The sequence below is a fragment of the Pteropus alecto genome, unplaced genomic scaffold (genome assembly GCF_000325575.1).
Source record: "Pteropus alecto unplaced genomic scaffold, ASM32557v1 scaffold271, whole genome shotgun sequence".
NCBI classification, from domain to species: Eukaryota; Metazoa; Chordata; class Mammalia; order Chiroptera; family Pteropodidae; genus Pteropus; species Pteropus alecto.
The window spans coordinates 476826-495985 of NW_006430730.1; the positions used below are offsets into that span (position 1 = coordinate 476826).

A 19160-nucleotide genomic window follows, 5' to 3' on the forward strand; every position below is an offset into this window, starting at 1 on the left:
TGGTCACACTCAACCAATCAAAACTACAAGAAGCCTGCTCTCTCCAAACCACTTACCAGAAATTCATTTTGCCTCCGTTCCCATGGCCCTGGGCCATGCACCAGTTGCTCTCCCTCTTCATTGCTCTTAATACAGAACTGTATTGTCCGTGCACGCACGCACGTGCGCGCGCGCACACACACTCCCTGACTGACCTCCCAGAGGGCAAAGAACAAGCTTCCAGCTCTGCCAACCCCCCATACTACCCCTCAGCAAATTTCCTGGCATTGCCCACCCTAGGCTCCGACTCCCAGTAAGTGCTGCACAAATGGTGGCCGGGAGAACAGGTGAATGAATAGATGAGTGTGGGGATGGGTTAATGAGTGAGCGGATGAATGAGTGGGGGAATGGAAATGAGGGGGTGAGTGGATGAGGGAGCTGCCGAGTGGGAGGCATCAAGATGAGTCAATGACTAGATGGGAGGTGGTTAGGTGAATATCAAGGAAGAGTGGGTGAGTGGACATCTGAATGGCGGGTGAGTGGATGAGTGGGTGCGTAAGGGGCAGGTGGGGGAGGTGGAATAGGGTGGGTAGTACAGCACTCCCTCGAAGTAGCTCTGCCCTGGCCAGGAGCCCCTTGGTTCCTCTGCGTCAGCCCCTCTCCCTGCTCCGCCCCGCCCCTCACCTCACCTGTGGGCTCCCGGCTGCGGGCCTCCTGCAGGTAGCGTAGCGCGCGTGCGTAGTCACCTAGGTGGTAGAAGGCAATGCCGGCGCGGTAGGTGGCCTTGAAGTTGCCCTGCTGCTTCTCCAGCACCTTGAGACAGTACTCGCGCACCCGCTCGTAGTTCACCAGCTCCGACTGCAGCAGGCAGGCTGCGGGGCATCGGGACCGGTTCTCTCAGAGCCTGCCGGCACCCCGAGACCTCACCTGACCGCGAGGAGCCTGGCTTTCAGGCTGCAGGGAAAATCCACCTTATCCCAAGGCTGAGCGGGGCCTAATGGATTTCTCAGGCAACCAGGGGGCTTCGGAGTTTCTGACCAGTTAGAGTAGACTCAATCTGCGCCGCCGCTAGAGGGCGCAAAAAACACAGACGCGCTAGCGGGCGATTTCCGTAGGGGGGAAGTACTACTAAGGGCGCTCTCAGGTGAGGGATAGGGATCATCCAGGGTAAGCTTTTCTCACCTGAGGGTCGCGGGTGGCAGCCCAAAGCCCATTTCCTGCATCCCAGCTCTTTTCATCCCTGTGGTCCCCTACAGCCCGACCCCTCTCCTTGATAAGTTCGGAGGTCTCCCCCCACAGAACCCAGCCCTGGCCCCTTTAAGCCTCCAGCCCCCGCCCCGCCCAAGGCTTCATGATTGCCTCTTACTCATCCCTGTCACATATGCACCCTCTGCGCCCCACGACGTCCGCGTACCCGTGAGAGAGTCGTAACATTCCACCTCCGTGCTCTCCACCAGGCGCCGCTGCTCCTCGCTGAGGCGGGCCGGCCCTGGGCTGGTAGTGGGCCCAGGGGTAGGGGCAGGCAGGCCTCCAGGGCGAGCACCCTGCGCCGCCTTCAGCTGCAGCAGTGCCCGATGATACTTGCCGATGGCTTCCCGGAACTTCTTCTCTCGGTAACAGCGCTGGCCCTCCGCCTTGAACGCCACGGCGGCCCGCAGGCTGCTGTCGAGCGCCGCGCCCAGGCCCCCCGACGGCTCTGGGGCAGGACTGGGCTTTGCCGAGCCATGGCGGGGGCCAGGGCCGGGTGGGGAAAGGGCGGGAGGCGGACGCGGCGGAGGCTCTGGGGCAGCGCTGAGCATCAGCACCGGGGACAGCGCACCGCGCTGCATTGTGGGAAACTCCTGCGGCCGCCGCTGCAGCTACCGCATCGTCCCCCGCGAGGCCGGTCCCCACCCTTTCTCCGCCCCCGCACCTCCGGCAGCCGACTCCGGCTGCCCCCTATGGGTCTAGAGAAACCCCTCAAGACTTCCCCATTCTCTCCTTCAAACTAGCCCAGTCCTCATTCTCCAGCCTGCCTTTCTCTCCTTCCCACGCCTCTTACTCTCCCCGCCTGCTCTCCTCCCCCTTGCCCGAAGCTCCCGAAGCTTTCTAGAAGGAAAGGACAAGTCTAGGGGAAAGAGCAAGAGGATATCAACCTCGTGGAAAGCTGGTTTTCAGACCATTAGGCATTTGGCATGTTGGATAGGGACACAGGCTATGGATTCGAGCTGCCCAGTTTCAATTCCCTGCTTATTTTTTCACTATTTGTATGACTTGGACAAATCACCTAAATTACCTGGAACCCAGTATCCTCATCAGTAACATAGGATAATGATAGCAACTTTGAAACTCATTCGTGTATCTATGCAATAAACAGGTATTCACTGATATCTTTTCCGTGCCCAGCTCTGGGCTGGGTGATGCTGGAACATAGCAGGGAGTGAGAGAGCTTCAGGTCGTACCCTCACTGGGCCCCGAATCCACTGGGGAGACAGAGCATCGGCCGATGACAACACAGAGGAGGCTAGCTGGAGAAGCTGAGGCAAAGTGGCCATGGTGGGATGGGAGAGGCACGGGCAGAGGAGTCAAGTCCAGGATGGAAGATGCACAACAGGCTCTGAGGGCCCAGAGGAGGCGCCTGCCCTAGACAGGTTGTGTGAGTGATGGCTTCCTGGAGGAGAAGATAACTGTATGGACAAGAGACATCTGCTTCTTGCCCTCATCAAGCTCACTGTCTGGGTAGGAAAACCAGTGGGAAAAGCAAGTAAGTGACAGCCCAGAGTGAGCAGCACAATCGTAAAGGAGTGTACAGAAAAGGAAACGTGAGAGGCTTCTGAGAGAAAAACCGAGACTTGTCCTTCAACCCTTCTTAGCCACTTACTTAGCAGTGGAATCTTGGCCAAGTTCCTTGATCTGCCTTACCTTGCTTTCCTTCTGTGTGACATGGGGATAACACATGAGTTTACGTCAGAGTAGTTGCAGGGACTGGATTATGTTATGCAGATAAAGCACTTAGCACAGGGCCCGGTACAGTAATGGGCAACTAACAACCTTTCTTATCATCTGTGAGACTGTGAGGTAGGCGATCAGAAGTGCCTGGCTCTGAGTCAGCATCTGTACATGATTGTTAAATGAGTGAGTGAGTGAGTGAGTGAGTGAGTGACTTTATTAACTCTTCCATCCCCACAAGACCCTAGTTTCGGTCTCAGTTCCAAGCACCAGGTTTGTATTTCCACTGTCCTCTCCCTCTACCACCGCACATACTCTCCCTGGAGGTCCCCTGGTGGGTTCCAACCAACAGGCCCAAACCTGAACAGGGCACCTTCCATCCCAAAGCAGTATCCGCTTCTATCTCTTATTGTGCTTTGCTAAGTGAGTCTCTCCCCCATCCCTGGTCCTCCAATCTTGAACATTTCAAGGGCAGAAACTTCCTCCTCTCTGCACCTCCAAACCTGGCTTAGTTAAGTCTAATATTCCTGAGGTTGAATTCCAGAGAAGTGAGGTCACCTTTCTGCACCTCAGGTATGTTTTTGTTTTAATTTAAAACGTAGAGATTCATAACATATTTTCTGAACACCTACTAAATGGCTAGGTGCAAGGGGCTAGGTAGAAACAGGGGACCACTGTCCTGACTCACGGTCCCGATAGGATGCAGTGCGAGCACTTTCACAACACTCACTAGATATCAGGCGATGCCCTAAAGCTTTACGAGTATGTTAACTTACAACCTCATCACACCTCAATGAGGTTAAGTAAATCAGGTCCCATTTTCCAAACTCTTGCCATCAAAGATCTGTACTGTTACAAACTGATGACCCTCGCAGGTCAGCATATGTGATGTGTTGTACTTGTGCAACCACTAAAAAAATGTTGAATTAGCATCCAACATATAAAAGCAGAGATATTTATGAAATTGCAGATTTTCATCTTCACTTGAATAAAATCTGAAAATCTGGCAACCTCCAGGTAGCATTCATGACTGGGACGGGCATTCTCAGTTTCCCACAGTTCCCATCCCTCCTAAATTCTTCCCAACCCTGAGGCTGAGGACCACTCAGCTTGTGTTACGATTTTCCTCTTAGCATCTCTGCGCACCTCTCCTGAAAGGGTTTGCGCTTGGGATCCGGGTTGGATCCGTCTGAGCAGCGCTTGCAGAAGCCCGCCAGTGCCCCCTCGCGGAAGAGTTCGGAATCCGCATCCCTTAAGGAACTTGGTGAGGACATCCAATCAGAGAAAAGCGAGGACCGGAAATTGACCAATCGAAAGGGAGAGAAGGGCCGGATTCAACCAATGAGGACAGAGAGCGCTTGGAATAAAACTCTTTTATTGAAGTGGGACGCGGACACACACGGAGTCTTTTTTGATAGGGTCTCAGGGCGGCCCCGGCTGGGGGCGGCGGAGCAGACGGGCGGCGGCGAGGCTGGTGCCATGGCGCTGGGGCCGCGCATACTTGAGGAAGATCGCGGCGCGGCCGGGTGCAGGGCCTCGGAGCGCGGCGCGGGCCATGCACGGCTCGAGACTGCCCAGTTCCGCGGGGCTGCGTCGGGGAAACGGAGAAACTGAGGTGGACGCAAGGGGTAGTGGTGGAGACGACCTGTCTTTGGAGCTGCGGACTCGAGGCCGAGAAGACGCGTTGACTTGCGTCCCTGGGGACTGCCCAGGGGCTCTCTCGAGGTCGGACACTCATCTAGAGTGCCTGGAGGGAGCCGAGGAGCGGCAGACCCCCGATTCTCCCCACAGGGCGCAGCTAGGGAGAGCCAGGGCCCTCGGGGAGGGAAGGAGTGGGGATGAGGACAAGCACGCATCCAGCTCTACGCAGGGTCATGGGCTGGGAGCAAAGACGATTCATTCTGCCCCTCGGTGGCGGGGTTAACAGGGAGGTGGGAGCTCTAGCAGATGAAGGGACACCCCGTTCGCGGCTAGTGAGCTGAGGAACTCGAGGCTGGCAGACCTCTCATTCTCAACCCTGGAACGCAGTGAGAGCATCTTCTGGGCCTGGGAGATCCTATCTCACACCCTGGACAAGATTAAGGGTCCCCAGATCTGGATAAACACCGCCATGCTCTCAGACGCCCCTAGAGAAAAGCAAATGGGATCCGCCTCCCCCCTACCCCATTCTCTCCTACACTGAGAAAAATCAAGTCTAGGGGTCATCGTGTCCCCCTTCTCCATAAATGTCTCTCATTCTCTGTGACGGTAATTAAAGACAGCAACCAGAAAGGCAGATCTCTGAAGTCGCCGACTCTCAGGAGGGTGGAGAGGCCCACCGCCGTGTCCATACCTGTAAAATGCCGGCTCCAGCCCAGAGCCCGACCCGTCGAGCACGCGGTGCGCCAGGCTCAGCGCTGCAGCTGCAAGGCGACCAGGCTCCCAGCCAGCGGCCTCGGCCTCCAGCAGAGACAGCTCCAGGAAGTAAGTAGCAAGTAGCATCACCTGCCAACGCCACAGAGACTAGCAGACCACGCCCCTAGCCTCGCAGGCCGCGCCCCAAGTCCATGCAGGCCACGCCTCCGCCCCGCTCACCTGGGGACTGCTCCTGGCCAGAGCAGCGAGTAGCCCAAGGCAGAGGAGCGGACCTGGGTGGTGCAGCCGGAAATCCAAGCGACTCAGGACACGGCGCTCCGCGCGCAGAAGCTCGGCCTGTGAGAAGGAGCCAGCGCCCAAGAGGCAAAGGGAGGCGGGCTGCGGATTGTGGAGAAAGAGGTGTTACTCCCTGCCATGGAGTAACTTGGGATCTGTTCCGTCCCATTTCTGGACTTCTGTTTCCTAGTCTGTAAAATGGAGCCACTGATTTGTCTGGAAGTAGCGGAGAACGGAGGCTTCAGAGTCGGAAATACCTGGGTTCGAGTTCAAACTCTACCAATTGTGCACTGCGTGACATGGACATTCGCGGGAGCGTTCTAAGACTCAGCTCATCTGTAAAAGGACGATGTTGCTCCTACTTCACCACGCAGTTCTGCTAAAGCACTAAGGTTGGTCATGTTAACTGTATCTACTCAAGAAGAATTATAGCTACTATAACTATTCGAGACTGAGTCCAAGTCCCAACTGCTGGGCCTCAATCTTCTCTGTTAAAGGGACACATTGATAGCCCCGAACTTATACAGGTCTGCTGAGATTCCAAGAGGACTTAAAGCACTCGCTGGGCACAGTGCTCGGCACAGTGAGCGTTCATCTTGGGACTGCGGCGAGTAGTAAGGGCTCCGCCCTCCCAGCCCCGCCCCGGAAGTACCTCGGGAAGCACGCACTCTTCCACTTTGCACGCCACGAACAGGCAGGCCACGCCCAGCAGCTGCAGGTGACGTAGGCGCACTCGGCCCGAGCGCAGGTAGGAATCGAGCAGGTGCACGGCCAGGTAGAGCGTGTCCCCTGCCAGGCCCAGGTACTCCTGGGGAAAAGTGCGGGTGACCACCAGGTTGCGACGCAGGCCCAGCGCCGCCCCCTCCCCGGTACGTACGTGCACCTGAACCAGCCAATCCACCACTAGCGCGCGCATCTCCGGGGTCACGGTGCGGGGCAGGGCCCTCCGGGGCGGCGCACGGCACACCTGGGGTTGGGCAGGGACGGCCTCACTCTCCGCACCTGTACCTCGGCTTCTCTCCTGAGTCCAGCCCTGGGTGCCGCAGCATCCCCGCACCAGCTGGACATGACACGAGCGCCAAACCCAAACTGGCCTCCAGCATCTCCAGACGTGCTGCTCTTGAACCCTGGACTTTTTTTCTGGTCGCCTCCTTACCCATCTCTCCAGTCTGCAGCCCCCATTGCCACAGGACCTCTGGGGCATCTCTCCCTGGATCCTCAGACTCCACTCGTGGTCACCAACCCTCAGAGCACCCAGAAGGGTCTTTACCAAAGTACGAACCTGGCCAAGGAGCTCCCCAGCTCAAAACCCTTCCAGGGCTTCCAGTAAGTACCGTCAGGAGAAAATCCTAATTTCTTTCAGACTCTCTCAGGGCCCTGCCCCTGCTCTAACATCACCTCTTTGTGCTCTCAAGTCACACTCCAGCCACACAAGGCTTCTTTTGGCCCCTGGCTCTGCCAAGCTCATTCCTACCTCAGGGCCTTTTCATGTGTGTACTGTGCCCTCCACCTGAAGCGGTCCTTTGCTGACTCCTTAGTCCTAACTAAAATTTCCCCGACTTTACCCATACTCCTATTTCATCATCTTATTTCCCTCAAAGTACTTTTCAGTCTGGAGAGAGCCGGTGTTTCCTTGTTTGTTTTGTCTGTTTGCCCCACTAGGCTGCAGACATCACAGGGCAGGTATTACTGTCCCAACGCCAGCTGTATCTAGGTTCCTAACAGAGACGTGGCCCGGAGAGACGCTCACGTTAAATTTGTCCCTTCGGTGTTTCTTCTGACAGTGCCTGTCTCAGACAGATGTCTGTGGACTACCAACGGCCTGTGTTTTGGTCTTCGTGGCCGTTCTAAAATTATCACCTACATTTGTTTGCGCGTCTCCCCGCAATGAGGACAGACTGTCTATGTTGTTCATCACAGCATCCCCAGTGCCTAGAACATGCTCTAAAACACTTGTTAATAAGTCGCTAAACATTTCTGAAACGAATAGAAGTGACGAACGAGGAGCTCTGAAATATCGAAGGAGGGGCTGCAAACAGGTTGGGGAGGATAGAGAAGGGCATTCGAGGGTAACTATGCGGGAAAAACCAATCCGCGAACTTGGGGCGGGGCGGGGAAGTCAGTGGGACGGGAAGAGACAGACTGCTGGCCGGGAGGGAGTTCAGAAACGCCTGGCGAGTGGGCGCCGGGCGAATTCGGCAGCTCTGGCTTCGGCTAACCCGCCCGGCTCCGCTGTCCTCCGGGGCTTGGGGCGGCCCTCTCACCAAGACCTCGGCGAAGATGTCCCCCGCGTACTCGCGTTCTCCCTGCAGCCCCAGGGCGCCGAGCGCCTCCTCCAGCCCCGGAGGCGCGCACGACCCCGGAGGCTTCTCCGGGCGTCCTAGGGAAGCGCTCGTGCCCGCGGGGACGACGTCTGGGACCGCGGCACTCAGAGGTTCTGGGTCGAGGGAGGCAGCCGGACTCTGCAGGGGAGACGGGCTGAGGTCAGCGCCTGCAGGGAGGCCCAAGGCGGGAGGTGGGACCCCGGTTCTTGCATCTCACCAGCATCCTCCTGACTGGCATCAGGGGCGAAACCGAGCGCCCACCCCCTTCCTGATGGAAGAAGGCCCCGCGCGCGGCGCTTTAAATGCGTCTGGGCGCATGCGCGTTGAGCACGCCTCACCTGGGCAGGTGCGTTGGAAATGGAGGGTGCAGCACAAGTCGGCTCTGCCGCTCCGAACCCTGTAAGATCAGGAAGCTGGAGTCAAGCCCGCGTCCTGCCACTTACTACATGACCAGAGCAGCCCCTCGGAGCCTCATTTTCTTCAGCTATGAAGCGGGAATTATTTCAAAATCCAGCCGACAGAGTTGTCCTGAGGATTGTATAAGTTTGTCTTTATTAAGTGGCCAGCACAGGGCTTAATACAGTCAAAACTCAAGACATGGGACCTACCAGTCGCTTCACGAATATTTATGGAAGCTCTGTGTTCCCTGCAGTGGGAGTTGAGCCGTGAGCGACCCAGCTGCAGCCGCTGCCTTTCCAAGCCAGCGCGTCCCTCAGCTGAGCCGGTGATGGGGCCGAGTCCCCAGCAATCGGTCTGGACCAGTGCAGCGGCCTCCTCCCTGTCCCCAGCTCCTACAGTCGCTTCCCCCACAAGCGGCCAGAAGGGATCCTGTGCACACCTAGTAAGTCAGATCACACTCAGCCTCCGCTCAGAACTCCATCATGGTTGCCATCTCCCTGAAAGTCCACGAGGCCCTATATTATCCTCCACCCCACACACACCTGTGAGCTCATCTCCTATTGCTATCTCCCTCACTCCCTCCCCCACCGCACTGGCCTCCTGGCTCGTCCTCACCCACACCAGGCACGCTCCGACCTCAGGGCCTTTGCACTGGCCATTTCCCCTGCCTGAAATGTTCTTCCCTCCCGGACCCCACACTTCAAGGTGTTTACTCAGATGTTACCTTCTCCATGAAAGTGTCATCCTGAGCACTTTATGTCCCCATTCTCTGTACTTATTCTCTTCTTAGCATTTACCACCTTATTGTCTCCCTCCTGACTAGAATGTGAACCCCATGAGACAGGGCTTCTCGGGCTTTTCATTGCTGTAGTCCCAGAGCTTAGAACAGGGCTGGGCACACAGCACTCACTCAATAAATATTTGTTGGATGAATGAGTGAACAGGCTGAATTTAACTTAGAAATAGTGGTCTCGAGGGACCACTCTGAAGAGGTGACATTGGAGCTGAAAACTGAAAGAGCCAGGAATGCAGAGAGAGGGGAGAATATCCCAAATGGAGGAAACAGCCTGAGCAAAGGCCCTGAGGTAGAAAAGAGCTTCCTATTTTCAGGCATTGAGAGGCCAGTGAGGCTGGAAAAGCAAGCAGAGAGAAAAGTGTGAGATGCTGGACCAATGGCTTCCTGTCACACTTAAAACCAAACTCCTTACCTTGGCCACAAGGTCCCTTTGGCCCCGTGTTCTCTCTCTAACCTCATTTCCTTCCGCTCTACCCTTCCCTCACTCCACTTGAGACACCTTGTCCTCTTTTTGTTCCCCAAACACGTCAGGGGCTTTTGTGCTTGCTGTTCCCATCACCTGACACTTGGTGAGAACCCAGATATTTACATTCTCCAGTATCTCTACACAAGATACTAACTATAAAGGCAACATAGTGGCTTTACAGCAGAGAAACCTGACACCACCTTAACCAAGGGGTCAGTCACCACCAGTAATGGGAGAGATCATCTCACGTGCTTCCTGATAGGATGCACTGAAAAGCGCACATCATTTCTGGGAATTTCTGCCAAAAACAGCATGAATATAACCACGAAGAAACATCCGGCAACAGTCCCGAACGGAGGGGCAGTTCTGCAGAATAACTGCCCTCCCTGCAAGTGTCAAGCCTGACAGCTGAATGCAGCTTGTGAGCCTGGACGGAGTCTCTAGCCAGGAAGTTTTTCTTTCGTATACAAGGACATTAGTGTGACCATTTCAGTGTTGACATCCTAGTCTTGATTACTGGGCTGCAGCTCTGTAAGAGAATGTTCTTGTTATAGGATATATAAATATGGAGGATGAGGGAGGGAACTGTAAAACACCCAGGAGAACCTGTGTGAGGGGGAGATGAGAATATTTTGTACATTTTCTAAATAAATACATTGAGATTTACGAGAAGTTGCAGAGTTCTCATATACCCCATTTTGTCTCATTTAAGGAACCAACAAGGATATGTTATTAAAGTCCATGTTTTATTAAGACTTCCTGACTTTTTACCTAATGTCCTCTCTGTTCCAGGATCCCATTCAGGATACATTACAGTCTTCATGTCTCCTAAGGCTTTTCTTGGCTCTGACAGTTTCTCAGGCTTTTCTCGTTTTGAACAACCTGGCCAGTTTCGAGAACTAGTGGTCAGGTATTTCGTAGAATGTCTCTCAGTTGGGATTTGCCTGTTTCCTTTCTCAGAATGGGGAAATCCATTTTGGGGAAGGTCACAGAGGTGAAGTACCACAGTAACTGCAGCGGGTCAGACACATAACTGCCGACGCACCTCATTGCCGCTGACACTGACCTCGCTCACCAGCTGGTGTGTTTGTCAGCCTCTTCCTCCTTCTTAAACTGTCCTTTTTGAAAGAAGGCTCTTTGTAGTCCCACATCTGAAGAGTCGGGGTTGTGTCCCCCTCCTTGAAGGCAGAGTAGCTACAGAAATTATCTGGAATTCTGTAGAGATGTCTCTTCTCATTTATCATTTATCAGTACAGACTCATTTTATACTTTGGGTATAACCCAATGCTATGCTATTTACTTTGCTCCAGTTGCTTTCGGCTTTGGCCACTGGGCGCTGTGCCCATTAGCCCTTCGGTCCCTTTCCATGCCCCCATCAGTGAGGTGTTTTTTTAGCAGGTCCTTACTTCTGGGTGTTACAAGATGCTCCAGGCTCATCTCATGTAGTTCTTGCTCCAGTTCTAGCAACACCTAAGCACTATTTTTAAAAGTTTCAAAGTTTTATACCCATCTGCCATTATTTCAAAATCAAAGTTAAAAATATGTGAATCACTACACTTGTTTGGAAAGCTATCTGACACGTATTAAAATGCAGCAACCCTGGGATGTAGGCCACCAAAAACAATGCTCAAGCATGGTAAAAATGGATTAAGGTTTATTACAGTACTGTTCGTAGCAAGAAAAAAATAAAGGCAGGACAGCAACATCCCTGAGGAGTCCCCTAAACGCTGAAAAGTAGCTAAAAGAGAATCTCATCTTAACAATGACCCCACACACCTATGAATGCACACGTGTTGGCAGGAGTGTGAGTACGAGGTGGCTGGATACAGCCCAGGGGCTTGGCACAACTAACGGGGAGAAAAGACAGGCAAAAAAAGAAGGGACCAGCCTTTTTACAATGCCACCTCCATCTGCACAGAGGTAACCTGAGTACTAGAATAAGCACTCAAGGCCTGGGATCTGCTCATTTTTATTTTCTTCCACATACTTTGTGTTGCTTGTGTTATTCACACACACAACCAAAACATGTGAATTTTCCACATGCACGTAACAGGACAGATTACTCACAAATTTTAGTTTTTCTAATAGATGAAATTTTATTATTAAAACTCTTCCACCTAAAACTCTTTGGGGAACGTTCTACAGAAATAAAAAGTACCACTACATCTAAGGACAGACATTCAACGGAGGGAGGCAGCAGGTTGCTGGCAGGAGCCCATCTGTGGAACGTGGCACGAGCGCTCACAGAGCGAGTACCAGACACAGAGCCAGGGACAACGCGGCGTGGGAAAGACTCTAGTACGGTCACCTCGGGGCTGCGACTAGGAGAGTAAAAATCTTTTCTTTATAAGCCTCTCTATGGTTTACCTTATGACCACGAGGTCACATTTGTGTCATTAAATAAAGTCCATATGAAATTAGGAAAGAAAATGCCCAATTCTTTGTCTTGGCTGTGCTGATGCAGATGTCCATCAACTGCGTTCAGCTTTTCTGTCCCCCTCACCTAAGATCTCAGACTCCACGTGTGCAGCCCTAATCGCTTCTCGCAAAACTGGACATTGAATTCACCTGTGCTCAGCAGGGCAGCCCTGGTCCCAGCATCCGGGGGAAGTGATTCGAGCATGGGAATGCCACGATAAAGGGGACAGCTGTCACGGGACTCTCAGAGTTGTGAGGGCTGTGACCCACCCTGAGGTGCTCCCAGCTGACAGTCACCACTTGTATTAGTGACGCCGCTCTAGGGCCTAAGGGCCATGGGAAGTGAATGTGCTCCCTCAGCTCACTGCCCGCCTTGAGTGACACCTTGCACCTTCCTCGTTCAGAGCCACCAACCCTCCCACACCAGGCCCTCCACCCCACCTCATTCTGCCTAAGCAGCTTGAAGGCCTGGGATGGTCTCTGTCCACCACACAGCCACCCCAGGCCCAGGGAGCCCTCCCAAACTTCTCAGCAGTTTCCACCCCCAGCAGCCCTCTCCCTCTCCGCCTGAGCTCGACGACACCCCCGCCCCAGATGCTCCCTCCACCTGCTTCCCCCTCGGGGCTTGATGGGCCCACCTGACCGAGCAGTGGGAGCAGGACGCGGCTGGCGCCAGGGGCCAGCTGCAAGCAAAGGCCCAGGATGGTGGCCCCAGTCTGAAACGCGTGTCTTTATTGCTTGTACCGTACAAATACAAGGAATGGGGAAGGGCCACTGGGGAGGAGGGAGAATTGTCAGATAAATGACATACGCACACAAAGAGGAAGAGACCCCCCCACACCCCTCTAAACCAACCCCCCCACCCCAAGATGTCTCTCTGTGAACTACCTAGTACAGGAGGTGGTGGGGCGGGGGGGAGGAGATCGAAGCCACAAAAACTACCTTCCAAACACCTGGAGATGTTGGTGGGAAGGGGGGGAGGGACAGGGCAGCAAGTGACCCTCAGGTGTGGCTCCCCAGCTAGGCCAACACCCCTCCCCGGGGATGAAATGCTCGGGCCAGGGACTGGTGCCGAACCCACACACAGCACCCACACTCGAGGCTGGGACACACTTGCCCTCACACACACATACCCAACACGCACGCACGCACACCCCCCATGTGCATCTGTGTCCCAGATGCACAGGGCCGCCTACACACAGTCCGAGGCACACTCACGAGTGCCCAGAGCACTGACACGTTCACTTTAAGGCTGCAAAACGTGGGGATGAGAGAGGGGGAGGGGGTGAGGTGGCCTGGAGCCTCCCTTCTCACAGGCCCCACCCCCCTCCCCGAACATACTGGAGACACCAACCCCATCCCCTCCTTGACCCGAGTCCATGGGGCCCAATACTGTCTCGGTGCGAGATGTGTAACAGCTGAGGCTGCTGCCGCTCCGCCCCAGGCAGAGAGAAGGGACGATCCCGGCCCCCGTCCTCCAAGGGGCCAGGGCCAGGCCCGGGTCCAGCGGGAGGTAAGGCCAGCTGGAAGGAAGCCCTGGTAAGGCACGGGGCTGGGGGGCGGGGGAGGCCACCCCCAAATGTTCCTCCTGCCTCGTCTGCAGGGCCAGAGAGCAGCGTGGGGCGTGGAGGGGGCAGCGCCCCCACCCCGGGCCCCTCCAGATGCCCCACAGGGTACCCGGGCCCCAGCCGCATGAGAAAGCCCTAGACCTCTGTTCCTGCAGCTCCCAAAGGCCGCGCCTGTCCCTAGACATTATTGCTCTTCTGCCCCCATGGGGGGAGGCGGCTTGGCAACCCCCTCTCCAGGCCACTTGGAGCCTAACGGCAGGCTTGGAAGGCAGCCCCACGATGCTGTCCCGTCCACCAGGTGGCCCAGCAGAAGGCAGCCTCCGAGGGCGGCAGCAGCGCAGAGGCAGGCTGCCTGTGGGCGCCCGGCCAGAAATCCAGGCAGGTCCCCCACTCCACCTTCACCCTTCACTGGGGCTTGTGCTGATTAAAAACGGAATCCCCCAGCCACCCACAAGCTGGGTCCTGGGGCAGGTGGCGGAGTCTCCCTAGTCCTGCTCCGGGCACAGAGATGAGGACAGGACGGATCCTGAAGGCAGGGCTGCTGGGTCCGCTGAGGGGAGTCTGGCAGAGGGCTGAAGGAAAAACTGGAAATGGGGGTGAGGGGGTGACGGATGGAGATGCAAACGAAAAAGGCAAAAAGTTAAAAAAAAAAAAAAGGACAAAGCCCCCCGGCGGTGATGGCAGCCGTGCGTGTGTCCTATGGCGGCGTCAGCGGCGGGCAGGCAGCACTGCTCACTCGCGGATGCTGGCCGAGTAGGAGAACTGGGGGAAGTGGGTCCGCTGGTCCATGTCGAGCGAGCCCAGGCTGTCATCTGCGGGGGTCAGTGGAGGTGGATTGGGGAGAATCGGCCTGCAGAGGGCCGAGCACCCCGCTTGGATTCCCGGGGTTGGGGGCAGAGGGGGACCAGCCCCAGCAAGGACTGCAGGCAGACCACAGTATGAACCCCCAGCTGGTGAGGCATCCATGAGACTTCCTCCCTGACAGAGGCCCCCAGGCCGGAGCCCCGCCCCCAGAGCTGTTCACTCAGTCTCCTGAGTGCCAACCAGCCTCTCCTCCCCACCCACATCTCGGTTCACCAGGGTGGTCCACTGCAGCCCACCCAGATCTCTACAGACCAGCCCCTGACCTGGCCACCACTCCGTCCCCAACAATCCTCCAACCACATGCAGCCGAAGGTCCTTCTAAAGTTCTCATGCAACCTGCCCCCTCCTCTACACAAAACTCTTCTATGGCTCCACACGCAAGTGCCCACTCCTCCCAGTGGTCCCCAAGATCCTACTGCTCTGGCCCCCAAGCCCTCTCCCCTTCCCTCCACCTACTCTGACCTCTGCAATGCTCGCATTTCTGGGCATCCCATATGCCATTCATTCTCCCAGGAATGTGTCTCAGCTGCCATGTCTCCTCCGCCAGGAAGTCCTATCTGACCACAGGCTGAGTCAGGCATCTGGTCTGGGTTTCCCCAGTCTCTGTGCCCCTACACGCTAGCCCTGTCACCCACCTGGACTGGGAGCTCCCTGAGGGCAGGGCCCAGGGGTGTCTCCATCACTGCTGCGTCTCCAGCAGAGCCCAGCACTTGGCAGCTGAGTAAGAACTCAAAACAGCTGCAGGGGCAATGAACCAATCCAGCCCCAAAGACCTGGGCAACTTGGAAAGATGACTGTGGAGCTGCCATCTCAGCACTGACAGTTTCTCAAGGGTCACCTGCCCTGACCTCTGTCCCGACCTCTGGAATGTGATGTAGCCAATGGCTCTTGGTGACCCTAACTTTTGCAGGCGACCCAACAACAAAAGCCCCGTAAGCTTCCTCCTAGAGAACTGGGTCAGGAGCAGAATCACGACCCCAACACACATACACCAACCCCTGGCCAGGCCCAGTGGGTTCAGGGCCTCAGACACTCACAGCGGTCCGGGGGTGTGATTGTGATGGACTGGGCGGTGAACTCGTCATCGAAGTACCTTGTGTCAACCTCAGACGTGACCTGAGGTTTGAAGGGTGGCAGGAGCTGCAGACAGGAAGAGCCCAGGCTCAGGACCCGGAGGATGGGAGGCCCCGGCCAAGGTCCCCCACGGGCGGCAGGCGGTGATGCTCACCTTCTTCTGTACCACGTCCTGCCAGTTGATGCTGAGGAAGAACCTGTGCTCCATCACCTCCTTGGCATCACTGGGCCCCCCGCCAAGCCTGGGCAGAGATGGCCATGAGCACCTGCCTCCCGAGACCGCCGGGTTTTGGGGGACAGGCTTTCGGTGCAGGTCTTTAATGGCTCTGTCCTGGCCACTTCACAGAGGAGGAGAGCGAAGCGGGAGAGCGCTCCCGTGCCCAGGGGCAGAGTAGGAGACAGCGGCCTGGCCCTGGTCCGGAATGCGAGCTGAGAGGCCACCTCACGTCCTGGCTCTGCCACATATGACCCTAGGCCAGGCACAGGGCTGCTCTGCTCCACAGTGTCCCCATAAAACAAGCAGTGTAGGCAGAGGGTAAGACCAGGCCTGGCCCTACAGGAGTGTCCCTCAAGGGCCAGCTACAGGGGCTGTTATCAGCGGTAGTGTGGGGACAACACACGCCACACAAGCATGAGCGAATGTGCCTGTGGACACTGCCCCTCCAGGCCGAGGGGACAGTGGCAGCAAGTGGTGCTGGGCTGGGCAGGGCAGACTCTGGCCCTCACCTCTGCTTTGGGTCCTTCTTGAGCAGCCCAGCAAGCAGGGCCTTGGCCTCGGGGCCGAGCGTGCGCGGGAAGCGGATCTCCTCCATGAGGATGAGCTCGAACAGGCGCTCGTGGTCCTGGTTGTAGAAGGGCAGGCGGCCGCAAAGCATCTCGTACATGACCACGCCTAGCCCCCACCAGTCCACTGCCCGGCCATAGTCGTTGTCCTCCAGCACCTGGCAGGGAGGGGCCGTGAGGGGCCAGGCCCACACTCTGGGGCCTAGGAGCTGACGGGCCCAGGGACAAGCGGGAACTAGGCCCCACCTGGAGCTGAGGAGGGTGACCTAAGGAATCAGAGCATCTGGGCAAGGGAAATGCACGGTCCCAGGGCCCCACCTCCCTTGGCCTCACAAGCCCCTGGGACCTCCAGCCCCAAACACCTCAGGTGCCAGGTATTCCGGGGTCCCGCAGAAGGTTTTCATGGTGGCCCCGTCACTGATGCCCTCTTTGCACAGACCAAAGTCAGTGATCTTGATGTGGCCATCTTTGTCCAGCATGAGGTTTTCCAGCTGTAGGAAAAGTCAGTGCATCAGGAACATGTCCTGCCCGGGCTTCCTGCCAGCCCCGAGACCCCAGATGCCCAAACCTGCCCTGGAGGGGGCTGTGGCCTGGGGTGGCAGCTGTCACACCAGAGGCTCCAGGCTGGGCCATGGGGCATACCCCCGGCACAGGGTTAAGCCCTCACCCTCTGCGACTCAGAGGGAGGCCAGCCGCCAACAGCCCCCCAGCGCCCAGCTGCCCTCCAGAGAAGCCGGAGAGAAGCAGGGCAGAGGTGGAGCCAGGCCCTGCCCAAGCCACCTCCCCCACTGAGCTGCAGTTGTCCAACTCTGAATGTGGGGACACCATCTTTTTCTATTTTTTACTAAACTTCATACAAATGGGCAATTTACTGGCTTCTGTATGACCTCCCTCGGGTGAGGAGAGATCACCAGCCCCTCGGACCCACGCACCCGCTCCATGCGACTGGCTTCTGTATGACCTCCCCCGGGTGAGGAGAGATCACCACCAGCCCCTCGGACCCACGCACCCGCTCCATGCGAAGATCCACCCCCTGCCTGACAGAGAAACCACCTTACTCCCTGCTCTTCCTTGCAGCTTCTCCCACCTACGCGTACACCTATAATCGACAGATTCGTGCTGTATCCTAGCTTTCCCTGTCGACCTCAGCCCGTGAGCTATGTCCATGGACTTTGTTCTCTCTGAAAACTATGCAAACCCCAGAGTGCGAACACAGCGCATGACTTGATCCTTTCTGAGCAGCGGGCAGCCGGGCTGCTTCCAGTCTGGGGTTAGTGTGGAAAGTGCTAAGAGCATGTCTGTCCTGATGTGCACATGGCTAGGGCACAATGGCTGGCTCACAGGGCACCCCTATGTTCATGGTGGTGGATTCTGCCAGAGCATCTTCTAAAGTGCTGGTACCAATCCATGTACACCCTCCGGCTGCACAGGAGCGTCTGTCTGCTCGTAAGAGGCTCAGAAGGGCCCTCGCCAGGAGGCGACCGCGTGCTACCTTGATGTCACGGTAAACCACGTCCCGCGAGTGCAGGTACTCCAGGGCCGAGACGATCTCTGCGCCGTAGAAGCGGGCCCGCTCCTCCGTGAAGACGCGCTCCCGGGACAGGTGGAAGAACAGCTGCCAAAGGAGGGGGCGGGGGAGGAATGATGGGACCCTTCCCAGTGACCTGGTGACACCTGCTCCATAAACCGGCAAGTGACAGCGAGAAGGACCAAGTGAGGGGCGATGAGAGTTCCCGTGAGAAAAAAAATGAGCAAGGGATGAAGAGTAAAGGGCTGACAGCAGGCACCAAGGGGAAAGCAAGGGAAGATGACACGAAGGGACGGTGAATGAGAACGTGACAGCGAGAAAGCAGAGGAACACAAGTCACGAGCAAGTGCCACCAGCTGTGAGACCAAATGGGCTGAAACCCACAATCGTGAGCCAGCGAGCTACATCTGCCATCTGCACGAGAGAGAAAGGTGTGAAGGACCGGATCAGGTGACAGCGAGTGACTCGTCAGGGCTCGGAGAGCAGAGGACTGGCACGCGCTCTTTGCAGGGATGTCCCCTCTCCACACCTCCCTGTGCCTTGGTCTGTACCCTGCCCACCAACCCACTAGCTGTGTGAACCTGGACAAGGCCCTTGACCCCTCTGAGCCCATTTCCCCACCTGCGAATGGGAAGACGACACCTGCCTCGAGGTGCGGGAGGGTGGAAGGAGCGGACAGCCAGGAGGCTCCCTCCGCCCCCTCCGTCTGGCCGCCACACTCACCCTCGGGAAGGAGACACACAGAAAGCGGGGGCGGCTCACCTCGCCGCCGTTGGCGTACTCCATCACAAAGCACAGGCGGTCGTGGGTCTGGAAGGCGTACTTCAGCGCCTGTGGGGAAGAGAGGGAGCCAGGGCGCTGCCGACTCTGCTGGACACGGCCACCCTGGCCCGCCATGGGAGTCAGGCAGCTGGGGTTCAAACTGCAGTTCGCCTTTTGGGGTATGTGAATGAGCTCGCAGCTCTGAAGGCCAGGAGTTACTGTGCTGAGCAATCCTGTCCTCTGCCTTCACGAAGCCTCCGAGAGGCAGGGCCAGGGGGGAAGACTGCGTTCTGAGCAACTAGAGCCGTTCCACGCCTCCTTACCCTTCCTATGTTAGTCAAATGTGTTAAACTCATGCGTGCACACCCTCCCACCCCCACACCACACACACACACACACCACACACACCACACACACACCACACATACCACACACACACACCAGATACACCACACACACACACCACACACGCACCACACACGTACCACACACACCACACACCATACCCACACACACACCCCACACACCACACACACACACCACACACACACCACACACACCCCACACCACAAACCGCCCCCACACACCACACCCACACCACACACCACGCAGACTCCACACACACACCACACATCACCCC

At 56.7% G+C, this 19160-nt stretch overlaps 3 protein-coding genes across 3 annotated transcripts in view; all 3 read right to left on the minus strand.

Moving 5' to 3' along the window:
• TTC9B (tetratricopeptide repeat domain 9B) overlaps positions 1–1818 on the minus strand; it is a 2267-nt gene extending 449 nt beyond the window's left edge. The window contains exons 1-2 of the mRNA XM_006905403.1: positions 1394–1818; positions 669–851 (exon numbers count right to left, since the gene is read on the minus strand). Of these exons, the coding sequence (XP_006905465.1) occupies positions 669–851; positions 1394–1808 (598 nt within the window). The 5' untranslated portion in view covers positions 1809–1818. The remainder of the gene's footprint in view (positions 1–668; positions 852–1393) is intronic.
• Positions 1819–4329: 2511 nt separating this feature from the next.
• On the minus strand, positions 4330–8085 carry CNTD2 (cyclin N-terminal domain containing 2). Its single transcript, XM_006927071.1, is given in 7 exon segments — positions 4330–4495; positions 5240–5391; positions 5482–5640; positions 6191–6346; positions 6416–6505; positions 7803–8025; positions 8027–8085. Coding segments are annotated over 7 exon segments (1005 nt in total).
• A 4566-nt stretch (positions 8086–12651) lies between these two features.
• The window catches only part of AKT2 (AKT serine/threonine kinase 2), a 30635-nt gene continuing 24126 nt past the window's right edge, over positions 12652–19160 (minus strand). Inside the window, 7 exon segments of the mRNA XM_006905404.3 lie at positions 12652–14321; positions 15411–15513; positions 15602–15689; positions 16174–16388; positions 16593–16721; positions 17723–17845; positions 18521–18589. Coding sequence (XP_006905466.1) covers positions 14242–14321; positions 15411–15513; positions 15602–15689; positions 16174–16388; positions 16593–16721; positions 17723–17845; positions 18521–18589 — 807 coding nt within the window. The 3' untranslated portion in view covers positions 12652–14241.